This window comes from Lampris incognitus, chromosome 12, assembly GCF_029633865.1.
Source record: "Lampris incognitus isolate fLamInc1 chromosome 12, fLamInc1.hap2, whole genome shotgun sequence".
NCBI classification, from domain to species: domain Eukaryota; kingdom Metazoa; phylum Chordata; class Actinopteri; order Lampriformes; family Lampridae; genus Lampris; species Lampris incognitus.
In genome coordinates this window covers 24,531,125-24,553,607 of record NC_079222.1, presented here as the reverse complement: position 1 = coordinate 24,553,607, position 22,483 = coordinate 24,531,125, and the positions used below count along the sequence as shown (strand labels likewise).

Below are 22,483 nucleotides of genomic sequence, written 5' to 3'. Positions count from 1 at the left end.
ACAAATGACTATGAAAAAGCACAGAATTGTCTTTATTTGACTGCTCTACACTAAACATGCCATAATTACCCAAGGTTCGGAGGAGTCACCAGAGCCCCTACCTATTCCTACATTGTTACTGGGCTATGACCGTGAGCGTGATTTCCTTGCACTGTCCCCTTTGGCGTTACCCTTCTGGGAGAAGCTGTTGCTGGAACCCTATGGGGGCCAGAGGGATGTTGCCTACCTGGTGCTCTGTCCAAACAGCCCTGCTATGCTGGCTGGGGCCAAGGCCTTCTTCCAGGAGCTGAGTGCAGTGTACGAGGTAATACTATATTCACCTGCTCTTAGCTCTAAGGAGTGCTGTTTGTTTGGCTGTCGTTTTTTTTTGGCCTCTCTGTTGGTTGGTCATTTAACCACTGTAGTCACACGTAGTGTAAGGAGATGTACTGCCTATAACAACCGCTAGATGGCCTGACTATGAAACTTGCAAAGAGTGTGACTCCTAGCATGTAAAAAAACACATTTTTTTAATATTATATGCTATGTTTCATCTCTTAGTTACAGCAGCATTCTTCTTGGAAAGCAGTTTTGTACTTATTTTTGTACTCCAGTGACTCCTATTGTCTGAGCACTGGGACAGGGCTAACAAAGTGGGGCAGTAGTGAGATCGAACACCTGCTAGCAGGACTGTTAGACTTTTAGTCTTGTTGATATATGCATGCGTTTTGTACAAATTACTTTGCTAGCAGAGTCCCAAAAATGTTTTTTTTTAACATAGAGCAGAAGAAAACACCTTCATACTGTATATCATCTTCGTAAGTCACAAATGGGTAAATTTGTAATATAAGTAATGTAAAATATGTACACAAAAATCTCAATTGCTTCTGAAGACATAATGATTGGCTTTATGCCTGTGTGTTCCCATTTCCAGACATGTCGCCTTGGGAAGCACCGTCCTCTGGCCAAAGTATCCCGAGATGGCCTTGTACATGTTGGGGGCAGCGTAGAGCTGGAAGACAAACTGGAAGAGCAGCAGGTGGACCAGTGGTTCACTGGACCCTGGGCTGGGCAGCAGCACACTGACAACCTTTGCAAACTCAAACTCTATGATCATGCCTGTAGGGTGCAGCTAGGTGAGATTTGTAAAATCTGGGTTTTGAAACTATGAATGTTCGTCTTTGACACAGTAGATCATTATTTGTCTATTCTAACCTAAAATAATCTATAATATGATATGATATAATATAAGATTGTGTAATTTTATTAAAGCAGCTGTAGACAACTCCCCCCCCCCCCCAGTGTTTCCAAGTGCTTATATTGTTTGCACCACTGTTGCAAAGACAACCGGATCGCTTTCCATTTATTAGCAGCCTGGTAACTGTCCTAAGCAAGAAGCAACTGTAAGAATCCCAATTTGAAGTAGAAACCCGACCAGGACACATACCCACATCCGGCTTCCCACCTGCAGACATGGCCAATGTGTCTGTACGGACGCCTGACCAAGCTGGAGGTAACACAGGGATTTGAACTGGAGATTCCCGTGTTGGTAGGCAACGGAATAGACCGCTACACTACTCGGACGCCCCCTGTTGTCATTATTCACTGTGAAATCAACATTTACTTCATATGATAAGTTAAAGCGAAAAGTTGTCTACTGCTGCTCTAAATCACATTTAACATGTAAATTTCCAAATTGCAGTCAAACTAAGAGTTATTGGTTTCTCAAAGGAATGCTTGATAAGTATCTTGAATATATCAAAAAGGTTGAATCAGATCAGCTGGACCCAACATTTATTGACAGAAATGTTTCATCACTCATCTAAGGGACATCTTCAGCCTAAACTGACTGCAGGTATCCCCACCCTTATAAATAGTACAGTTGCATAATGACCGAAACCAACGATCAGTTTCATATGCAAATAGGCGTGACCATTAACTAGAGTTTCAATGGAATGTTTGCAATCACAGCATTGTAAGATGGTGACAAATGTACTCTTAGCCCCCCCCCCTTTTTTTTTTTGGTTCAGGGAGGGTCGTTCCCTCTTCACATAGATGGCCTCTTTGACTCCCTGTTCAAACCAGCATTCCTCCCTATCACATCTTTGATAAGGAAGAATGCGGGTTTGTCTGAAGACGTCACTTAGATGAGTGATCAAAAACGTGTCCAGATAAGCTGATTCCACTTTCTTTGATTTTCTTACCTGGATTATTGAGCATGCATAAAGATATCTTGAATATACTGTTTGTGAATGTACATTATATAAAATTATACCTTATAGTGTGGTTGATGTACTCAAATTCAATCTTTTTGATTTTTTTTCTTTCCTAGCTCCTCAACTATCAGTCCTGTCTTTGGATAGCAGTCTACTGTTGCCTCCCAAACTCCAGCCTCCCATAACTCCCACATCCTCAGCCCAGCCTGCTTCTTCTGGGCAGCCCCTCGCTACTAGCTTTGGGGCCCCTGATGGAGAACAAGCTCCTGGGGCCCTCAGCTCAGTAAACACACCCAACACCACTGGATCAGCCTTGGGCCAACCAGGAGAGTCAACCCAAGGAAACACCAGCGAGTCTAAAGGGCATCCTTCTGCCACACCACCAGCCAACACAACAGCAGAAAACCCTGAACAGTAAGACTCAATTATTTGGGGTAGTAAAGCAAGGCCATTGAGAGCCACTCACATGATATACCATCATTAATTTGACCTAAGTTTATTTTTTATTTTAAGGACTGTCAACAAGCAAAATTATAAAACATATGGTAGAAGCAGATCACCATTGTGCTGTTTTTCATATCTTGCTATGTTTTTGTCATGTCTTATGTTTCAGCACCTCTGAACAGTCGAGAATCGGCATCCCCACCCTGGCTGATTCAGCTGACAGTCACACTCACCCACCAGCCATTGTTATTTATGTAGTTGACCCCTTTCTCTGCTGTAGTGGGGCAAGGGATACAGGAGAAGAAGAGGGGAAGGAGGTGGAGGCAGGCAGCATTTGGCTATTAGGGCTTTTGCGCTGCTACACAGAGATGTTACAGAAACTGCCTGAAAGCATGAGACCTGCGCTGGTACTACAGGTAAAAACATTTTTAGAGATTGTTCACCAGGTGCCTGTAAAAAAAAAGCAATACCTGTAATTTTATATTGTTTTCTACGAAGAGGCCATCCTTAAAAATCAGTATCTTTCTTTATCTCTTTTTGGCTCTTCATCATACATAGGTGGTGCCATGTCAGTACCTGCTTCAACCAACCAGTGGGGATAGCCATCAGTATCTTCAGCAACTACGTTCCCTGGCCTTCTCCTGTTATTCCCAATGCAGACGGCTGCTGCCTCAGCAGACACATATCAAATCCTTGACTGGCTTTGGACCAGCGTCAACCATTAGTTCTGTGCTCCAGAGTCCTGAGGTAGAGGTTGACAATTGACATGACAAATTAAGCAAAAGTATTCATTATGTAAAAGTTGATATAATTCTACCTCTATAGTATGCATCCATACCTACAATAATTTGATAAACCACATTCCTACCTTTATTGAATACAACTGTATGTACATTTATCCCTTTCTTTAAATCCTCCAATCCTGTGGTTCTGAAACTATGGTACTTCAGAGTGCCCCTTGATACTCTGGTGGTACACAAAGTGCCCCTTGGTAGTACGCTAGATGACTTTTGCTGATAAAAATTGTTGGTATGCTCTGAGAAATTGGCAAAGCCTAATCAAAATCAATAAATTATTTGAACAAATATTTGAATTTATGGTCTACTTATCAGGGTGGCACAGTGTCACAGTGGTTAGCGCAGTTGCCTCACTACAAGAAGGTCCTAGGTTCGAGCCCTGGGGTTGTCCAAACTTGGGGGCATCCCCGGTTATCCTCTGTGTGGAGTTTGCATGTTCTCCCCGTGTCTGCATGGGTTTCCTCCGGGTGCTCCGGTTTCCTCCCACAGTCCAAAGACATGTAGGTCAGGTGAATCGGCCGTACTAAATTGTCCCTAGGTGTGAATGTGTCAGCCCTGTGATGGACTGTCAGCCTGTCCAGTGTGTCTCCTCACCTGTCGCCCAATGACTGCTGGGATAGGCTCCAACATCCCGCGACCTCAATTGGGATAAGTGGCTTGGATAATGGATGGATTTACTTATCAGTATCACTTATCAGTATAATGGATGGATCTACTTATCAGTATAATCATAATAAAATAATATTATCAGTGTTGGAGGTGTGGCTGTACTTGTCAGCAAAAAAGAAAAAATAATTCTCAATTTTACTGTTAGGATGAGAGTTTGCAGTCCATTCGAGGTTTATGTTTTTTTGTGTGTGTGCATGTGCTCATCTTAGTCATTGAGATTTTTCTGTTGCTTGATGAATTGAAGCTTATAGGTGGTTAGTAGGTGGATACTTTAGTTTGATCAAAGGTGGTGTTTGGTCTAAAAAGTTTTGAGAACCACAGCTCTAATCTATTTTTATTCATTTCACTCTTCCTTCATTTTCTACTCTCTAGCATCCAAGCCCCTTGCAGCTGTACTCTCCTCCATTTATCTTGGGCCCTACCCGTCCCAAACAACCAGAACCAGGGGAGGTGTGGGCAGATGTCCCTCCTAAGTACAATGTGCTGTTTGTTGGCTACTGCCTGTCTCATGACCAGCGTTGGATCCTTGTGTCCTGTACTGACCAGAAGGGAGAACTCCTGGAGACATGCATTATCAACATTGATGTACCCAATAGGTACAATATAATGGAGTCTCTTATCTTATATATCTTGTATATCATGCATAATAATTATTATCCATCATTTCATGTATGTGTTTGTGTTGTCTGTATGTTTTCCTCTTGACTTACTCTAGAGCACGACGACCCAAGGTATCAGCCAGAAAGATGGGACTTCAGAAGTTGTGGGAGTGGTGTGTTGGCATCATTCAGATGACCTCACTGCCGTGGAGGATTGTGATTGGTCGCCTAGGCAGGTTGGGGCACGGAGAGTTGAAAGGTAAGTCAAATCAGAGTAAGACATGCAGAGCTGAACAAAAACTAGTTTTCAGTGGTTATTAATGATACCATTAATTACCATTTACATCTAGTTTTTACATTTGATGAATTTTATATTTGACCCCTATTGGCTAAAATAAAATTCTAATATGCTGTGTCATCCTGTTTTGTTAAAATGTCCTTGATCTCTTTCACAAAGCCTTAAGGGAACATTTTAAATCTCACTCTTACTTGTATTGTTTTGTGATGATATCAATAATTACAGTATTCCCTTGAAAATGTAACTAATCTAGAATTGTGAAAAGACATAAACCAAGTACAGCATACTTTTAGGATAAACTCCATGTAAGAACTTATGAGACAGATTTCCCCTCAGTTAAGATGGAACCGAAATGCTCACTTGCAGCCCCCCTAAACTGCAGAAATAACTTCTTATCCAACCTCCGTCACTGATACTGTCGAATTTCACTTGCTGCAAAGGATACTGTTGAATTTTATTGCTAACTTTGATCCAGAATTCTCCTGGCTATTAAATTAAGGCAATTTTCAAGGTAGCATATTTCCATCTCAAAATATATTACAGAGTATGGCTTTTTCCTCGGCTAACATATAAAATGTACCCATGCTTTTACATTGTCTAGGTTTGACTACTCTAATGCATGATTCTGCACTGGCCTAACTCCTTTTTCTTTCTTTCTTTCTTTCTTTCTTTCTTTCTTTCTTTCTTTCTTTCTTTCTTTCTTTCTTTCTTTCTTTCTTTCTTTCTTTCTTTCTTTCTTTCTTTTTTCTGTGTCTTTCTTTCTCTATTATCAGACTGGAGTTCCCTCCTCGGGGAGCATTCCCTCCATTCTCTCAGTCGCCAGCTGAGGGAGGCCTGTCGAATGTGTGGGATCTCAGCTGCTGACTCTCCCTCCATCCTCAGTGCCTGTCTGGTGGCCATGGAGCCACAGGGCTCCTTTGTGGTGATGCCTGGTTAGTAATCTACTGGTATCATTTGCTAATGGCGAGAGGATGATATTGATGTAGCTAGTAGAGGAGGTAATGGTTAGTTTGGTCATTTATATTGTACAATAATCCGGATCTTTAGTGACCCTGTAAAGTTTATTTACACAGTGATTTTTTTAAAAATATTTGATACAAGGATATAATAGTTTAAAAGTTATGACATGGTTTGTGAACATATCTCTGTTGATAAATGCAGATCTTTCCTCAAAAGTCTTTTCTATTTTTCCTCTGTTTATTCTCATGTCTGCCTTTATTGATGTGTATGTATGCAGATGCGGTAACCATGGGCTCAGTGTTTGGCCGAAGTACTGCCCTGAACTTGCAGACCTCCCAGCTGAACACACCCCAAGATGCTTCCTGCACACACATCCTGGTCTTTCCAACTTCTGCTACCACCCAGCTGGCCCCTAGTTCCTACCCCACTGAGGACAATACTGGTAAGGACCTGCTCATGAAAAGTTAAGGTTTATTAGTTACATGAGGGACGTTCATTTTCATGGAATGTTCTGATTTTTTTTTTTATATTTATAAAAGTAATAACTTATATGTATAGTGTGTGTTGTAATGTCTGCCAAGTTTTCTTGCCTGCCATGAAAACTACCCTGTTGGGAGGAAGTTTACTGTAGTTAATTAAGGTGACTATAACTAATATATTTATTATAAACCTTTATAGAGTATAGCGATAAACAAAACAAGCTGTTCCATGATTTGGTAACTCCAGTTTAATGAATGCAACTTGAACTTTTTTCAGAGATGATGGCAAAAACGTTGCATTGTGGTGGTGGGAGGTGTACTGATTAAATGCAATGATTATGTAGGAACAGAATTTACAATAATTGGTTTTGTTCACATTTAAACTCTAATTGCAGAATCTTTTGCAGGAGGGATCAAATGTACTATATATATTCATACAGTGGGCCCTCAAATTAAAATGAGTCACACATTCTATCTTTAACCAAATAGAACAGAAATATAACTTGAAGGGAAACATGATTTTCTACCTTATCTTTTTATATATATTGTAGGTATAGCATTTCCTAGGCACACAGAAGACTGCTCAGTATTATGGCTTTTAATGGAGTTATTTTAATTTAATTTAATGTAATTTGTTAATTTTTACAATTTTCTTAATACCTATAAAGTGTCTAAATAAGTTGTAAGCATCAGAGAATCATAGTAAATCAGTAAATAGGTTTGAATAAAGATTAGCTAATATGAGCATAATTTTGAGGAGCATCAAAGCCAGTGCCAATACACCATGAACAAAAGCTTAAGATGTCTCTCAGCAGGAGCTGGAGAGACCATCATGTTAGTGGACACCCAATGACTAATAATAATAATAATAATGAATAATGATGCCCAATGACTGCTGGGATAGGCTCTAGCTTTCCTGCGACACTGAGCAGGATAAGCAGTTTGGATAAGGAATGGATAATGGATGTTAGTGGACACTTCTCTTCCTTGACATCCTCTCTTCCGTCTGTTATCATCTTCTCTTCTGTATCAAACTGGGAAGTGTTTAAAATAAAGTTTTCATATATGCCTTGTGGCCACTACTGAATAAATGAATAAACTTTACCTGATCCAAAACAAAACTTCAACTCTCCTTTTTTCAAGGATAACTTTATTTTGCATTCTCTGCTGGACACCCTGTGATATAATCAGAATCAGAATCATGTTTATTGGCCATGTAAGTTTGCACATACATGGAATTTGCCTCTGGTTTCATGGCTCTCTCAGTGTACTTAACATAGAATAACAACACTACAACACAGCACAACACTAGTCTTAATCTACTTCGAAATAATATGATTGTTTAAAAGCATGCCGATATATACTACTACTACTGCTGCTACTTTCGGCTGTTCCCGTTAGGGGTCGCCACAGCGGATCATCCAGTTCCATCTCTTCCTGTCCTCTGCATTTTTCTCTGTCACACCAGCCATCTGCATGTCCTCACTCACCACATCCATAAACCTCCTCTTTGGCCTTCCTCTTTCCTGGCAGCTCCACTTTCAGGATAGGCGGAAATATATCACAAAAAGCTTAATATCTGAGTTTGAGTAGGTCCTCTACAGAACCACACAGCTTTTAAACCACACAGTTTGATTTAAATATTTTGGACTGAATTCATTATTTACAACAACATACAATAACAATGGCTTTACTATTGAGACAACAGAAATATGAGATGAAACTATTTTTGTTTTCAAGTTTGATGTTAAAGTACACACTGGGGTGTACATTAGTTTTTAGTCTAAATGGCGTTCATCGTAGGAAAATTTTTCGAATGGCACCGTTTTAAACTTTAACCTGTCCCCATGAATGAAAGCCACACCTAATTAAGTGTGTTTTGTGAAATGAGATGCAGTAAGTTGATTTAGGGAATAAAATTAATTTGACTCTGTTTAGATAAGGAAGTGTTTCAGAGAAAGTGTGGTATCTATGGATGTAAACACTGAGAATTTGTTAGCAAATGCTAAATAGCTACCTTAACAAATAACAATTACAGTCAAACATTTCATTAGCGTTCCTTTCAAGCTAAAAAGACTAATGACACTGCTGGCTCAGTTTAGTTCTGCTCATTGTTTCAAAGGCCACACAAGAACTAATCACATTTACACAAATTACCTTGATCCCTTATTTAATGGGATGGCTGCATACTCTTGTTGTGCACAAGAAGAGAACATGGATGTATTAGAGCTGCTATTGTGGATGTTGAACAACTTGCTTGAATATGTATCAAATTATGCTGTTTTTGCACGGAAACTCCTTAAAAGTATGTGATGAGTTGCAGTACTGACAGGTGAACAGTTGATTTAACGATTGTATTCCATTTTATTATATTGTATTGTATTGTTTTATATTGTATTATATTTTATTGCAAGCTGTCATTTCTGAAAATAGCTTGCTGGCTGATTTGGGATGGAAATAAAGCCAAGGATCAGACTATTTTGAAAACTTAAAAAATAGGAAGGGATCTCTGAATACAAAGTTGGGTGGCGGGACCCTTTGAACTCTGGATCTGTGCTGGAAAGACTTGGCATCCATGGGTTTGGTGTGAGGGAGGGACTTGACACTTCTGGACTTTTGGTGCAGGAATCTATGAGTTTGGAAATAGGTCTGGGAGAGACCTGGCATGTCTGGAAAAGGGATGGAGGAGGGATCTGACACTTTTGGAAATTGAGTTCAGGAAAGTAGGGACTCTTAATAAGGCGAGGAAGACTTTTTTGAAGGAAAAGGAAAAGGAGAGCACTTACATCTCTGACAAGACAGTTGAGGGGGATCCCGGCATTTGTTGGGGGAGCTGAAAAAGGACTCTTTTCTCTGTAAGGGATGTGAAAATTCAGCTGATCTCTCTTAGAGGAGTTTATAAAGGGATCCTGACTTACAAGCATGTCCTATGTAGTATCTAAGGAGGAAAAAGATTGGTTCACTGAGTGGGGGAAAGGGAAACCCTTCTTCTGTATTGCAGCATTTTGGCTCTTCATGATCTTTAAAACTCCCTGAAGTTCTTCATGTTGTTTATTTTTAGGCTCTGGCTTCATTGTGCCTTGGCACATAGTTTGGCTCCCTCTTCATTATGATGTGCATCAGTCTTATAAAGTGAATATAAATATTCTTGCTAAGAGGAAGAACGGGTAGTTGTTCCTTTTGCGTTAACCAGTTGGTGATGATGACACGCAGAGTATCAGTTAGATTTGCAACCAGAGACAGTGATGCTTGGCATCCAGATTCCTTTCAGTTGTCCAAAGGACGACAGCCAACATTGAACATTAATGGGGACTTTGAGTTTTTTTTAATTTTTTCTTTGACAATAGATCATTTACCTTTATATCATTAATGATGTGTTAATCCTTTCTCAGGCTATATTTTGAAATAGTTGAAATGCACTTTAAGAATTGGGAATGTGTACTGCAATTCTTAAAAGTGCATTTAAACTATTGTTTCAACTTGCACAATAAGCAGCAGACCCTTTGTTTTGTTTTGGGTTGTTTTTATTTAAAAAATAGTAATAGTAATAATAGTAATAGTAGTAGTAAATAGTAGTAATAGTAAGAAGATATGTCTCATTTAGAGTACTATCTTCCTACAAACTGCAGGTACATGACATTTTGGAGAGCTGTTGTCTGACAAGGGTCATGGAAAGTTGGATTTGTCAGAGGTGGGACATCAGCAGATGGACAACATATATCTATAGGATGAGAGTGGATAGACTGAGCAACCCGGAACAAATTTGAAAAAAGCAGACTTTAGAAAAGAAAACTGCTGTTTTTTTTGTTTTTTGTTTTTTTACTATCAGCTGTTATCAGTATAGCCATAGTGTTTACATCTTAAACAAATGACGAATTAGTCAAATTCTGAATAATCTCATGAAGGGAATCTATTTCATAGAGACACACTTGTGTGTTTGCTAGCTAATTTTTTTTAATGAACATTAAGTGGAAATTTTATTTATTTAATTGTCAATCTCTAATTGACATGGAGACCTATATGATTGTATTACAGAAGGATTTGGGCTTGCAAATTAGCTATTTTAGAAAAATAAATAGATATTTAGGGTGTGATTTTTGTTATATTTCTACCACCATGTTCTGAACCATGAAGAGGACCACATGCGACTTGGAATGGTTACATTCAGTCATCTTGAAATAGCTGACAGATGTAGATATTGAGTCAAATTAATCCCCAGTGAAAGCTGTGTTAGGGTCATTATCTACTCATTAAACAATAAGGGACAATGATGACGTCCAGGGCTTTTCGTATAACTGTTTTAATTTTTGTCCCTCAGATGACATGTTTGATCTGCCCTTCCCTGATGAGCTGGAGAATGACATTGGCCATGACATGATGCTGATCACAGGGAACCTCCATCCTTCCCCCAACACCTCCCCTGTACCTTCTCCTGGCTCCCCTTCTGGCATGGGTATCGGATCACATTTCCAGCACATCAGGGTGAGTCCTGTGGAAAGAAATCAACCTACGGTGGTCCCAAGCTATAGCAAATGACCAACTCTAGCAAAGGAAGGAAAAATGCCATGCCCACACTTGCTATCTTTTGTACAGATTATTGCTTCAGTATTTCTGTGCAAGAAGAAAAGTGGCCTGCCTCTTGTTTTCCCGAATCTACAAAATAAAGAGAAAGGGGGTTGTGGTCGAACCTGAATTCAGTCACTTTTTTAAACGTGGGACTATCTCCTGGAATTACTGTGTGTGTGTGTGTGTGTGTGTGTGTGTGTGTGTGTGTGTGTGTGTGTGTGTGTGTGTGTGTCACTGATTACACCACTAGCTAGCTGGCCATTAACATATAAATATCCAGGAAGAGAGAAAATGAGGACTTGACAGTTTTATCACAGGGAGTCGGACCCGCTGACATGACACAGGACTAATACAAACATTCAGTGATGTGGGAACATGTTTTTATTCTAGTGATGTTCTGCTGAAAGTAGGCACTTACCACTTTCTCAATGGTGTGGGTTCCTATTTGACTTGTGACCTTTTTTTATGTTAGCCCCTTGTCTCAGGTCGTATGTCTACACTATATTATTGAAAAAGAATGTGAATTTCTGTATTTGTCAAGACTATTCAATGCAGTGGGAGTTGTTTTTTTGTGGTATTGATCTGTAGACCTATTGACAACTCATATGCTATCATAGTACAATATAAGTATGGCACAATGGGTGTGATTCGATTCGGGTGTTGTGGGGTGCAATGTACTGTCTGATGACGTTTCTGAATTATTATTTTTTTAGTCGAGACGTAACTCTAAACTTTGGTAATTCCTCTTCCAATGGGCGTGCCACTGAACAGATAAATTTTAGGTAGAAGTTAATTATTCTTCACCATGCTGACATTGACTGGTTGCGTTGGTGTCATTAGTACCTGGTCTTATTTGAAAGAACTTATTAATTCTCTGGACTACAGTGGTAAATGGTCATAGTAGTGGAAATACCTTGTCACATCAAGGAAAAAAAAAGTTAACGCCACTAACTCAGACTAGTTTTTCTCACTTAAAAAAAGAAGGTATTGCTGAAGCAGTGTTGAATAGAGGCCTGGTTGTTTTTATATCCAGCCATGTTTGAGTGACTAAGAGCTGAAGTGACTAAGAGTTTAAGTGAAGTTACAGGTGGTTGGGCTTAATCAGAAGGTGACTCAGTGGATTTCCAGTTAAGCTTTGCCATTCCATGTAAACCCAAATGCTAAAGCAAACACTTCTATGTGTGAGTGTGTGAAAATGAACAGTTAGTTGTACTACTGTTTAGCAGGAACAAGCAAAACAAATCTTTGCTAAAATTAAGAAGTTGCTCTGTTATGTTTAGTTTTTACACAAGCTATAGAAGCCATCAGTGAGTTCTTAGCATTTTTTTTTTGTTGATAATTTCCATTTCTCAGTCTATTTATCACCTGCCATAATACCCTGTGGTAAATTTTGCGGTAACTAATCTGTGGCTGTCAGCTTCACATAGTTGGCATGGGGCTGTAAATATGCTGGTTTATTCGGCCTTATACATGTAGCATTTAGTTTCTGTTGCTGCGTTAGTCTGTGTCAGTAGTGGTCTTGTGGCCAGTGGTGTGATGCAGTTGTAGTTTTTGAAAATGATGAACATTGCAGTTAGGTTGTATTTTTCAAACTCTTAAGGAAGATAAAAATCAAATCAGTCAGATTGATTTGAAAAGCTTAATACTGAAATGTGTCATGTGGTGACATTTTTCTAAACTGAGGCTGGTGTAAAAGCCTCTCTTCTTTAGTCACTCTTCTGGGTTCACCGAGCTTTGACTAAATACATGATTTTTATTTATTCATTTATTTTGTTTGTTTGTTTATTTTAGTATTGATGAGTGCTCCACTACTCAAAAATATATCCACTGCAATGCTGCTTAAAGTGGTGTAATGACCGAAAAATGACCTCCTCCTTGAGCCAACTAGCTCTGAAACATTGGTTAGATATAAAGAAAATATATAAAGAAAACAGGACCTCAAATTATCATACAAAGGAATAACTGACAGTAATGACATATTATAATTACATATGCAGTATTCCATAAGAAATGCCTAACAAATAAGTTTTGGAAAAAAATTAGCCATTCTACAAAACAACAAAATAATACCATAGATCAGGGTTCTCCAATTAGTTTTCTCCAAGGGCCAAATCATGTCATGCATGCCAAGCCAAGAGCCAAAATGTCTGGGTTATTGTTTTTTCCCATTGTGCCAGCAAAAGTTGTTTTATGTGCAGAAGTTGCTGCTATTACAATTATTTTTCTTGTCATTGTCATTATTATTATCATTACTGTTAGTAGTAGTAGTGGTAGTAGCAGTAGTGGTGGTGGTGGTGGTGGTAGTTATAATTTAGGCCTGGAATTCTCAAAGCCTGCGTTGAGGGTCACACAAGAAAAAAAAATGCACTCTTGAAATAAAATAAGTCCAAAACCAATCATTTAATTATGGAAAATTGGACAAAATTAAATGGATATTCATTCACCAATCAGTGAGACAAGTGAGAGCGACAGGATGAGGCAATCTTTCTGATGTCGGGCCTGTATTCTGGTGTGGCAAGCCTGAGGCACTGGCCAAGATGTGCATTGGAGAGTCCGTTTGATTTTTATATACTCTATTGATCCCTGTAGAGAAATTATGCTCTGCATTTAACCCATCCTAGCTGTGTAACTAGAAGCAGTGGGCAGCCCCCGTGCAGCACCTGGGGACCAACTACAGTTCTTCTTTCCATTGCCTTGGTCAGGGGTACAGACAGGAGTATTAACCCTAACATGCATGTCTTTTTGATGGTGGAGGAAACCGGAGCACCTGGAGAAAACCCACTGCAGACATGGGGAGAACATGCAAACTCCACACAGAGTATGACCTGGGATGACCCCCCCCCCCCCAAGGTTGGATAACCCCGGGGTTCAAACCTAGGACCTTCTTGCTGTGTAGCGACAGTGCTAACCACTGCGCCACCGTGCCACCAATTTTTGGCCTCTGCAGCCCACTGGCCATCAGCCAATATGGGGAACAGCTGTCTCAGGAAGTGTTACCTGAGAGGTTAGGGGAGCTTTCAAATTGTTCCTTGAAGTTTTCTGCCAGGCTCATCATGAAATCCTTCATTGCTGGATCCTCCCGCATTTTGATCTTCTTGCAATGCTCCTACGGACTTGGAAAGTGCAAATTTCTCCCGTGAAGGTCTCTCTCCAAAAGAGTCAGCTTTGACCGGAAACCTTCAACCACCTCGTACATGTCTGCAACAGCGTGGATCTTGTCTTGTAGTTACAGATTAAGGTTATTTAGATGAGACATGATGTCACACAAAAAAATAACATATGCCATCACCTTATTGTCGCTTAAAAACCTCTGATATTTTTGGGTGTTTTGGCTCCGCAGTCCGGATAAAAATGACACAAACTCATTGCACAGGTTGCACACCCTCTCCAACACACAACCTTTGCTCAGCCAGTGAACATCATTATGCAGCAAAAGATCCTTGTGTTCCGCTGACATTTCCTCCAGCAATGCTCTGAGAAGGCAATGTTGCAGACTAGAACTGTATTCATCGCCTCTTTCATTTCCCCACACAGTTTAGTGCACAACACTGATTTGTGAATAATGCAATGAAATGCTTAGCGTGCTGGGTTAACAGCGGCAAACCTGCTTACCAAGCCCTTGTGTTGTCCCATCATTGATGGAGCCCCATCGGTGACAACGGACACAATTTTGTTCACATCCAAGCCATTCTTCTCAAAGAACTGTGTTAATTCATTAAAGATGATTTCCCCATTTTGTGCCCAGACAGAGGAAGCAAAAAAAGTAGCTCTTCCCAAAAGGTCTTCCCATCAAATAATCTTGTGAACACAGATAACCGTTCCATATCGGTTCGGTCACAGAACGAGTCTATGGCTAGTGATATGGCTTCTGATTTCTTTAAATCAGTGAGTAGAATGGGAAAACACTCCTCTGCTAAAAGTTCTACTCTTCTTGTTGGTACCTGCCAATGGCACCTGCTTTAATAGCTCCACAGCCATTTTCTGGTTTTACTCATCATGACTTAAAACTTCGCCAACCATATCACTTGCACACATGTTAATCAGCTCAGCATCAACGAATGGCTTCTTAGCTTTAGCAAGGTTTCATGAAACATGCAATGATGCAGCTGTTGCACTCTCTTGTGCCGATGTTGATTTACAGATAGTAGAAAGGGAGTGCTTGTACGACGTTATATTTGCTATTTTTTGTTTGCAGTGATATGATTTTGTAGGGTAGTTGGCATTAAAACTGGCAGCATGCATAGTGTTGAAGTGCTGCTTAAGATTATCTGCTTTGCAGACAGCTACGGTCTGAATGCATATCAAGCATGTTGGTTTGGCATTGGCAGGGTCTGGTAAAATAAAACTAAATCGATCAGTCCAGTCAGATTTGAACTGATGATTTTCCTGGCCGACTTTCTGCTTTTTCACGCAGGCCATGTTCGTAGTTTAGGACAGTTACTGATTATCTGTGACTCAGCTGGTGAGTGGCTCTGTCTAGTCAAGGACCGTAGAGAGCACAGAGTATGTCTTATATCTATGCGCACTCTACGACATAGGTCAAGTGTACGGTGTGGGGTGAGGTCAAAATAAAGTCGAGCAGCACACACTTTATTTCACATGTTGCACACCTCATTTCACATGTTATGACATTTGCGTTAGGGCCAGACATTTGGCTCTTGTGGGCCGGACCTAGCCCACGGGCCACTTATTGTGGTTCAGGGCCATAGATGATTTTATCTCCACATATCAAATTAGACATGGCGTTGGCCATAAGTATTTATGTATATATTTTACGGAGACCCTTCCGATTCAATGATTCAAACAATCTACTGGAAATGTTGCACAAGTAATTGCAGAATTGAATCAGATATTGAATATTATATTGGCACATATCTTTTGGTAGAATCAATAAAGGAAGACACCATTTAAATACGTATTTTCTTCTGTTTGTTTATTCAGAGCCAAGGAGAGCGCTTACTGTCCAGGGATAGTCCACCCGAGGAGCTGAAGCAGCAGCCATTGGCCCTGGGCTATTATGTCTCCACAGCCCAGGCAAATGGACTTCCTCACTGGTTCTGGTCCTCCTGTCCCCAAGCACAAAGCCAATGTCCACTTTTCCTCAAGGTAGGTAAAACACTTTGTGTGAAAATGTTAGAGCCCAATTTCGATGGAAGTAGTTTCTCAAACAATGTCTCAGCTATTATAATTAACACAGGATGGTAATGTAATTGTTGTAGTTTCTCCCCAGTATTACGAAGGTAGGAGTGGCAAGTCTCTAATGTGTGTCATCCACAGTCATATGATGACTCATTCAAAGATGACTGCAAACATGTTGAAGAAGAAGGCTAAAATTCCAACACCATTTTCCAAATTCTGTTCATAACCACAAACCTCCTGTCCCAATGGTGCTATAGTATCCAGCTGTAGCCACACTTTTGGAGAATTCAAATTAATAATTAAAAAATAGTCCTACAGTGTGTGTGTACGCATGCACCTGCTTGCGTATTTATGTTTTTGTGTAGAGACAAGGGCATATGGGTGGATTTGGATAACAGATTGAGATGGGTTTAAAACCGGTTTGTTACATTCTTCACAGCAACATATTGTTTTCTAAAAAGCAGGTGTTCACATACAGAATGCTGTTTTCTTACACATTTTCCTAAATAGCATAAGTAAAAAAACAAAGTATGTTGGCATCACCCAATAAAGTTATTCCCATCTGTTTTGGAAGCTGATGTGTCAGTTTGCTTATAGGTCATTGTTCAATGCCCAGTGGCAAGTCCATTAACCATGGATTTGTGCAAAACAAGGCTTTTAACTATCTAACATTAAATGACTTGGTTGCATTTTCTTCTTTTGTTGCAGACTATATACAGATATGGTTTAATAATAACAATATCTTTTCTCTTAAATTTCTAAATACTGAGGAACAAATTATTCCCCTGATTGAAGAAGCAGTTGCTCCACTTAGGCCCTTACCAAGAGGCTTATGAAATGTGTCATCCTACATCTACCTTAATGTTTCTCCCACCCAGGCCTCTCTGCACCATCATATCTCCATAGCCCAGACAGATGAACTGGTTTCTGAAAAGACCAAGAGGACCCCTCACCCACTGGACTCCAAGACCACTTCTGATGTGCTAAGGTTACGATCAAACACATTTCCCCTCTCTAAATCCTGGCGGAAGCTTCTTTACCACCTCCTTATAATTTTTCTCATTGTTGGTTTAACACAATACACAAATAATATATCATACAGAGACATACAGTACTCAAAAATAAACCAAAAAAGAAAATTTAGCTGCAAGCGGTGATTAATGGGACAAAGTACAAATGTAGAAATTATTATATATGTAATAATAACTTTATTTAAATAGAACTTTTCTTAACAGTGTTACAAAGTGCTTTATGTAAGAAATAAAACCAGACAAGGCAAAAATGAGAATAAGTCCAAAGGACGTGAGCAAAGAGGAGGTAACAACAATAAATGAATAAGACCAAATAAGTAGGAATAAAAATATAAACAGTATAAATAAATAAAAAGCAGTAGTCATAGTAGTAGTAGATAAATAAAGTAGTAGTAGTATTAGTAGTAAGTAGGACTAGTACTACTTACTAGTGCTAGTAATAGTACTAGTACTAAGTGGTGCTACTTTTCAAAAGTAGTAGTAGTAATAGTAGTAGTAGTAGTAGTAGAAGATAAATAAATACAAACAAATATCAAACATTTCCAATAGCTTTCACAAAGAGAAAAATTTTAAGAGGAGACTTAAAAGAAGCTAGAGAATTAGTGTGTCTGAGTTCAGTAGTAGGCAGAGAGTGCCATAGTGTGGGGGCTCTAACAGCGAAAGCCCAATTACCCTTTGTGCCAACTCGTGACCTGGGAATAACCAGCAGGGCGCCATAAATCAGAGATGTATTTAAAAGTGAGCAATACAATTTTCAAATCAATTCAAAATATAACTGGGAGCCAGTGGAGGGAGGCAAGCACAGGAGTGATACGATGATCATGCCTCTTTGTCCTGGCAATGAGTCAAGCAGCAGCATTTGGTACCAGCTGCAGATGGTGGAGGGAGCCCTGGCTGATACCTGAGTAAAGTGCCTTGCGATAATCAAGCCGAGAATAGATAAAAGCATGTACAACTTTTTGTAGATCAGCAATTGATTAAAATGACCTAATTTTAGAGATTATCTTGAGCTGGAGAAAACAACTGAAGAACACGTTTGACTCAAAACAGGTAAGGATCAGATATTACCCCAAGATTTCTAGCAGCCTGCTTAAGACTATTTGACAGACCACCAAGATTATTACCAAAAGGGCTGGTGGAATTTGGGGGACTGAACAGAATGACCTCAGACTTATCATCATTAAATAAAAAAAAAAATGTTGGGACATCCAGGATTTAATGTCAGAGAGGCAAGTTGTGAGATTTGCTAGGCTGCTAGGGTCTGTGGGTTTTAGCGGCATGTATAACTGTGTGTCAGCATAAAACTTATAAAACACATCATGATTTTGAATAACTTGGCCAAGAGGCAGCATGTGTATAGAAACAGAAGGTGGCCCAGAACTGAGCCTTGAGGGACACCACAACTCAACTGAGCCATCAAGGCAGTAGAGTTACCCAGAACAACAGAAAAGGTTCTGTTGGCAAGGCATGAGCATAATAAACAAATGTACTGTCTCATAAAGAATTTACTTGGCTCTCTGGGTTATTTTGCTCCTTATTTGTTGAGCACTTTCCCTAGCATTGCGTGTTTCTTTTAACAAAGATATATATATATATACAGGTACAGGAAAAAAGTTTTAATACATTGCAGTACAGGCCTGTTTCGTGCATCGTGCACTCATCAGCTGCTAATGATGAGTGCGCGATGCACGAAACAGGCCTGTACTGCAATGCATTGAAACTTTTTTTCCTGTACCTGTATTGATATTCCGCTCCTCATTAGTTTAGCACTTATAACAACACCATTGATGGTTTCGGAAAAAGAAATGCTACATATATATATAATGCAGTTAGTCAAGTAAACTCCACACGCACATTTATATATATATAATGGATGGATGGATATATATATATATATATATATATATATATATATATGTGTGTGTGTGTGTGTGTGTGTGTGTGTGTGTTTGTGTTAACAAAAACAATTAAATATTGTATTGCACCATCTATACTTATTTTTCACTTTTTTTGTATCATGAACCAACCTACTGTTCAAAAAAAGGGGGGGGATTTTGGGGGCTCTGATCTACTCCTAGGCAATTTATGATAGTATGAGGACATAAAGTTTTTGAGAAAATAACTTGAATATAAGTTTAATGGATCATAGTCATTAATCATTTTCTATGTACCTACACTACTGGGGGTCTCAGTGACCCCAAACCTCCGGGGAGTAAAGTTGTTTTCAACGTAACAGAAGGCTTAAGAGCAGTGAGGAGCACAGCTAATTTGCATATCAAAAGGGGATTGGTTGAAGGTCCAACTAGAGCAGTGTTACAATGGGTTTCAAACAAATGTTCGTAACTCAAAAGCAGTGAATCACAACAGTTGGATGTCTGCTGTGATTACATGAGCAACAGCGTGAATAGCTGAACATTGTCATGTGTGATATGCAGGGCCATAGTCAGGCCATTACAAGGGAAGGATGTTTTTTCCCCAAAATGTGAGCTGTTTTATTCAGAGCACAGGATAACTTATGCAAGCCAGCCTTTGACCTGCTATGACGACAAATAAACTATATATTATAATAAAACTTAGTTTATTCCAGAGGTAACTGCTGTTTGGTTTCATGTAGTGTAAAATGTGTGAGAGTTTTGCAGTTAAAAAAACCATGTGGAATTTTTCTTAATTCCAGCACTTACCCCTCTAGCAGCTTAATATTCCACCATTCATTTCATTTGTGGCAAAAATCTGAATTAAAACTTGAATTCTCAAAAATGAACTACACACCTCCCCTAAAGAAGCTGAACACTTTAAAGTGTGAATGGCGTTTGTAAGTGAAAGTATGCAGAGATAATTCGGTTCCATAAAATTGAGGAGAATAAATAATATATATCACAATAGGGTGCTAGCACCTTTGACAATTGGCCCCCAATATCTTGATTTCATAGTTTTTCAAATATTGATGGATGCCTGCTCTCTTTAAAGGAGAAAATGATCTTGTATTATAATTGTTAAAATCAAATATCCACAAACCAGTGGTCTTATTCTATAATGTTAATTGAAACCAGGCAATCAAATTGGTATTCAGTTTTGGCCCAGACTTCTTTTTTTTTTTACTTTAATTTGGTATATCTGCTATTGCCACATCCATATATATTAGGTGTTATGTATAACAAAATATATTGGATTAAAGGGATTAATATTTAAAGTAGAATACATTTATTACCCTTATTGTTTTTTTACATAAAACTGATTCTTCCTTATCTTTGCCATTAAAGCATTTTATTTCTGAATTCACCAGGTTTGTATTGGAGCAATACAACGCCCTCTCCTGGCTGACATGTTCCCCTGCAACCCAAGACCGCCGCTCCTGCCTGCCCGTCCATCTGGCTGTGCTTACACAGATGTACAATGCCATCCTAAACATGCTTTAGCTTGGACAATTTAAGGGACCTTAATTTACTGCGTGCCTACAGTTTCTCTTTTTGGGCACCAGATAGCGCCAGAGTTCTCTGTTTTGTTGGCCAAAGACGGCAAAGGGATGAAAAATCACTTCAGGGTCTCCAGATGCTTGGAAAAAGATGTGTCCATGTACGGCAAAGTGTCTGAAAAAGGATCTCGGTTAGTGAGGGAGACCAACCCAACCTGGTGCGATTATACCCTCAGAACATTGTGCCAATCATTTTACTTTTTGGGGTGGGGGGGGCACATTGTGCTCTTTGGCTGTACACTTAACTGAGATGTCACAGTTTTAAGAGTCTCAAAATCAGGTTACCGTCAGTGGGAAAAAAACACATCTAACAAAACCAAACAAAACAACATTCTGAGTCTTCATGGACGATACTTCATGGCCTCCACGGGAGTCTGCTCACACCCTCGCCCGTGGGACGAGGAGTCCACATGGGGCCGGTTCAGTTCATACTGCACAACCACCAGAATGAACACAGCAGCTCATTACTTTGTTACACCATTCATGTTTTTGCATTTTTGTATCATTGAGACTGGCACTTTTTTTGAGAAAAATGTCCAACGTCTTTTCAGAGTAAAGTTCATAATTTCCTCTAAAGGGAGAACAATTTATAGCACTTTTTTCCTCACCTTCCGGAGTGGCAATTGTATTGTTGTCAATATAAACACAGTGGGTATTATCAGACCGTCTCAGAAGCAATTGTTGTTTATAGTATAAGACATACATTTGCAAAGAATTAAGACTTATTTTGTAATATTCAAAGTAAAAAAATAAATAAAATAAAAATAAAATTGTTTAACAAGGCCTTTTTTCCAATGTTCTATCATTTGTGTTGGAATCAGAATTAAAAATGTCATTTAAAGGAAATTGTAAAGATTCAATTTTTATGAAAACAAATATATCATGTCAGAAATTCATATATGATGGGTGTGTGTATATATATGTGTGTGTGTGTGTGTGTGTGCACGCGCCTGTGTGTGTGTGTGCACGCGCCTGTGTGTGTGTGTGTGTGTGTGTGTGAGTGTGTATATATATATATATATATATATATATATATATATATATATATATATATTACCTCTTCTAAGCAGCCACTTAAGGAATGATGGGTGTAACCATCTTTTAAGAGGTGACCACAGTATAAACCTTTTTATCAAAGACAATGCATTTTTTCTTTTGTTTTTTCCTTTTTAAATTTCTACGGATTCAGAACATTTTAGCGTTTATTTAATGAGTTTAATAAACTCAGAAATGCAGAAGAGGCATCTTTATAAACGGTTTCTGTTCTGCTTAATAAACTTGAATTGGGCAATAGACCTCAATTGAATTTGGTTTTTACAAGGTTGTATATTTAAGAATTAAAATTTATTTCATTGGCACTCCCTAATGTGGTAAAGCAACACATTTGAGAAGGTTTCCTGAGCTTCACCTTGGAGTCTGCTATTTGTACAATTCTTAGCATGTTTATATATTCACTTTTCAGCTGTGTTTTTGAATTTTCTTAAAGTTGTACATTTCATGCTGGTTGTTTTACTATCAAGTGATTCATATAACAGTATTTTTTGCTGTGAGCTTCTTTTTATAAACATTATACACTTTAAAATTCATTTTATTATAGCTGAGGTAAATTGCCAAGTATGTACTCATGAGTCCAGACAAGGGCAAGTTTACAACAATTTGTTACATCTGCCATCACTTTGAATATCGGAATGACCCGCGCTTAGTTGGGCGAGATCTCCGACTTTTACACTCTTTTTTAAAATAAATTATTAAAACTTAAAAGTATCATGTGTTCAGTGTCCTCTTTCAATTCAGAGCAATTCAACTCAATTCAACTCAATACATCTACTGTCAT

At 38.9% G+C, this 22,483-nt stretch overlaps 1 protein-coding gene across 1 annotated transcript in view; it reads left to right on the top strand.

The window, feature by feature from the left end:
- The window catches only part of LOC130121578 (mediator of RNA polymerase II transcription subunit 13-like), an 89,773-nt gene extending 68,244 nt beyond the window's left edge, over window positions 1–21,529 (top strand). Inside the window, exons 18-30 of the mRNA XM_056290424.1 lie at window positions 75–304; window positions 914–1,115; window positions 2,312–2,609; window positions 2,809–3,055; window positions 3,198–3,386; window positions 4,478–4,701; window positions 4,821–4,963; window positions 5,776–5,934; window positions 6,240–6,404; window positions 10,760–10,923; window positions 15,949–16,113; window positions 17,025–17,134; window positions 20,461–21,529. Coding sequence (XP_056146399.1) covers window positions 75–304; window positions 914–1,115; window positions 2,312–2,609; window positions 2,809–3,055; window positions 3,198–3,386; window positions 4,478–4,701; window positions 4,821–4,963; window positions 5,776–5,934; window positions 6,240–6,404; window positions 10,760–10,923; window positions 15,949–16,113; window positions 17,025–17,134; window positions 20,461–20,593 — 2,429 coding nt within the window. The 3' untranslated portion in view covers window positions 20,594–21,529. The remainder of the gene's footprint in view (window positions 1–74; window positions 305–913; window positions 1,116–2,311; window positions 2,610–2,808; window positions 3,056–3,197; window positions 3,387–4,477; window positions 4,702–4,820; window positions 4,964–5,775; window positions 5,935–6,239; window positions 6,405–10,759; window positions 10,924–15,948; window positions 16,114–17,024; window positions 17,135–20,460) is intronic.
- The last annotated feature ends 954 nt before the right edge of the window (window positions 21,530–22,483 follow it).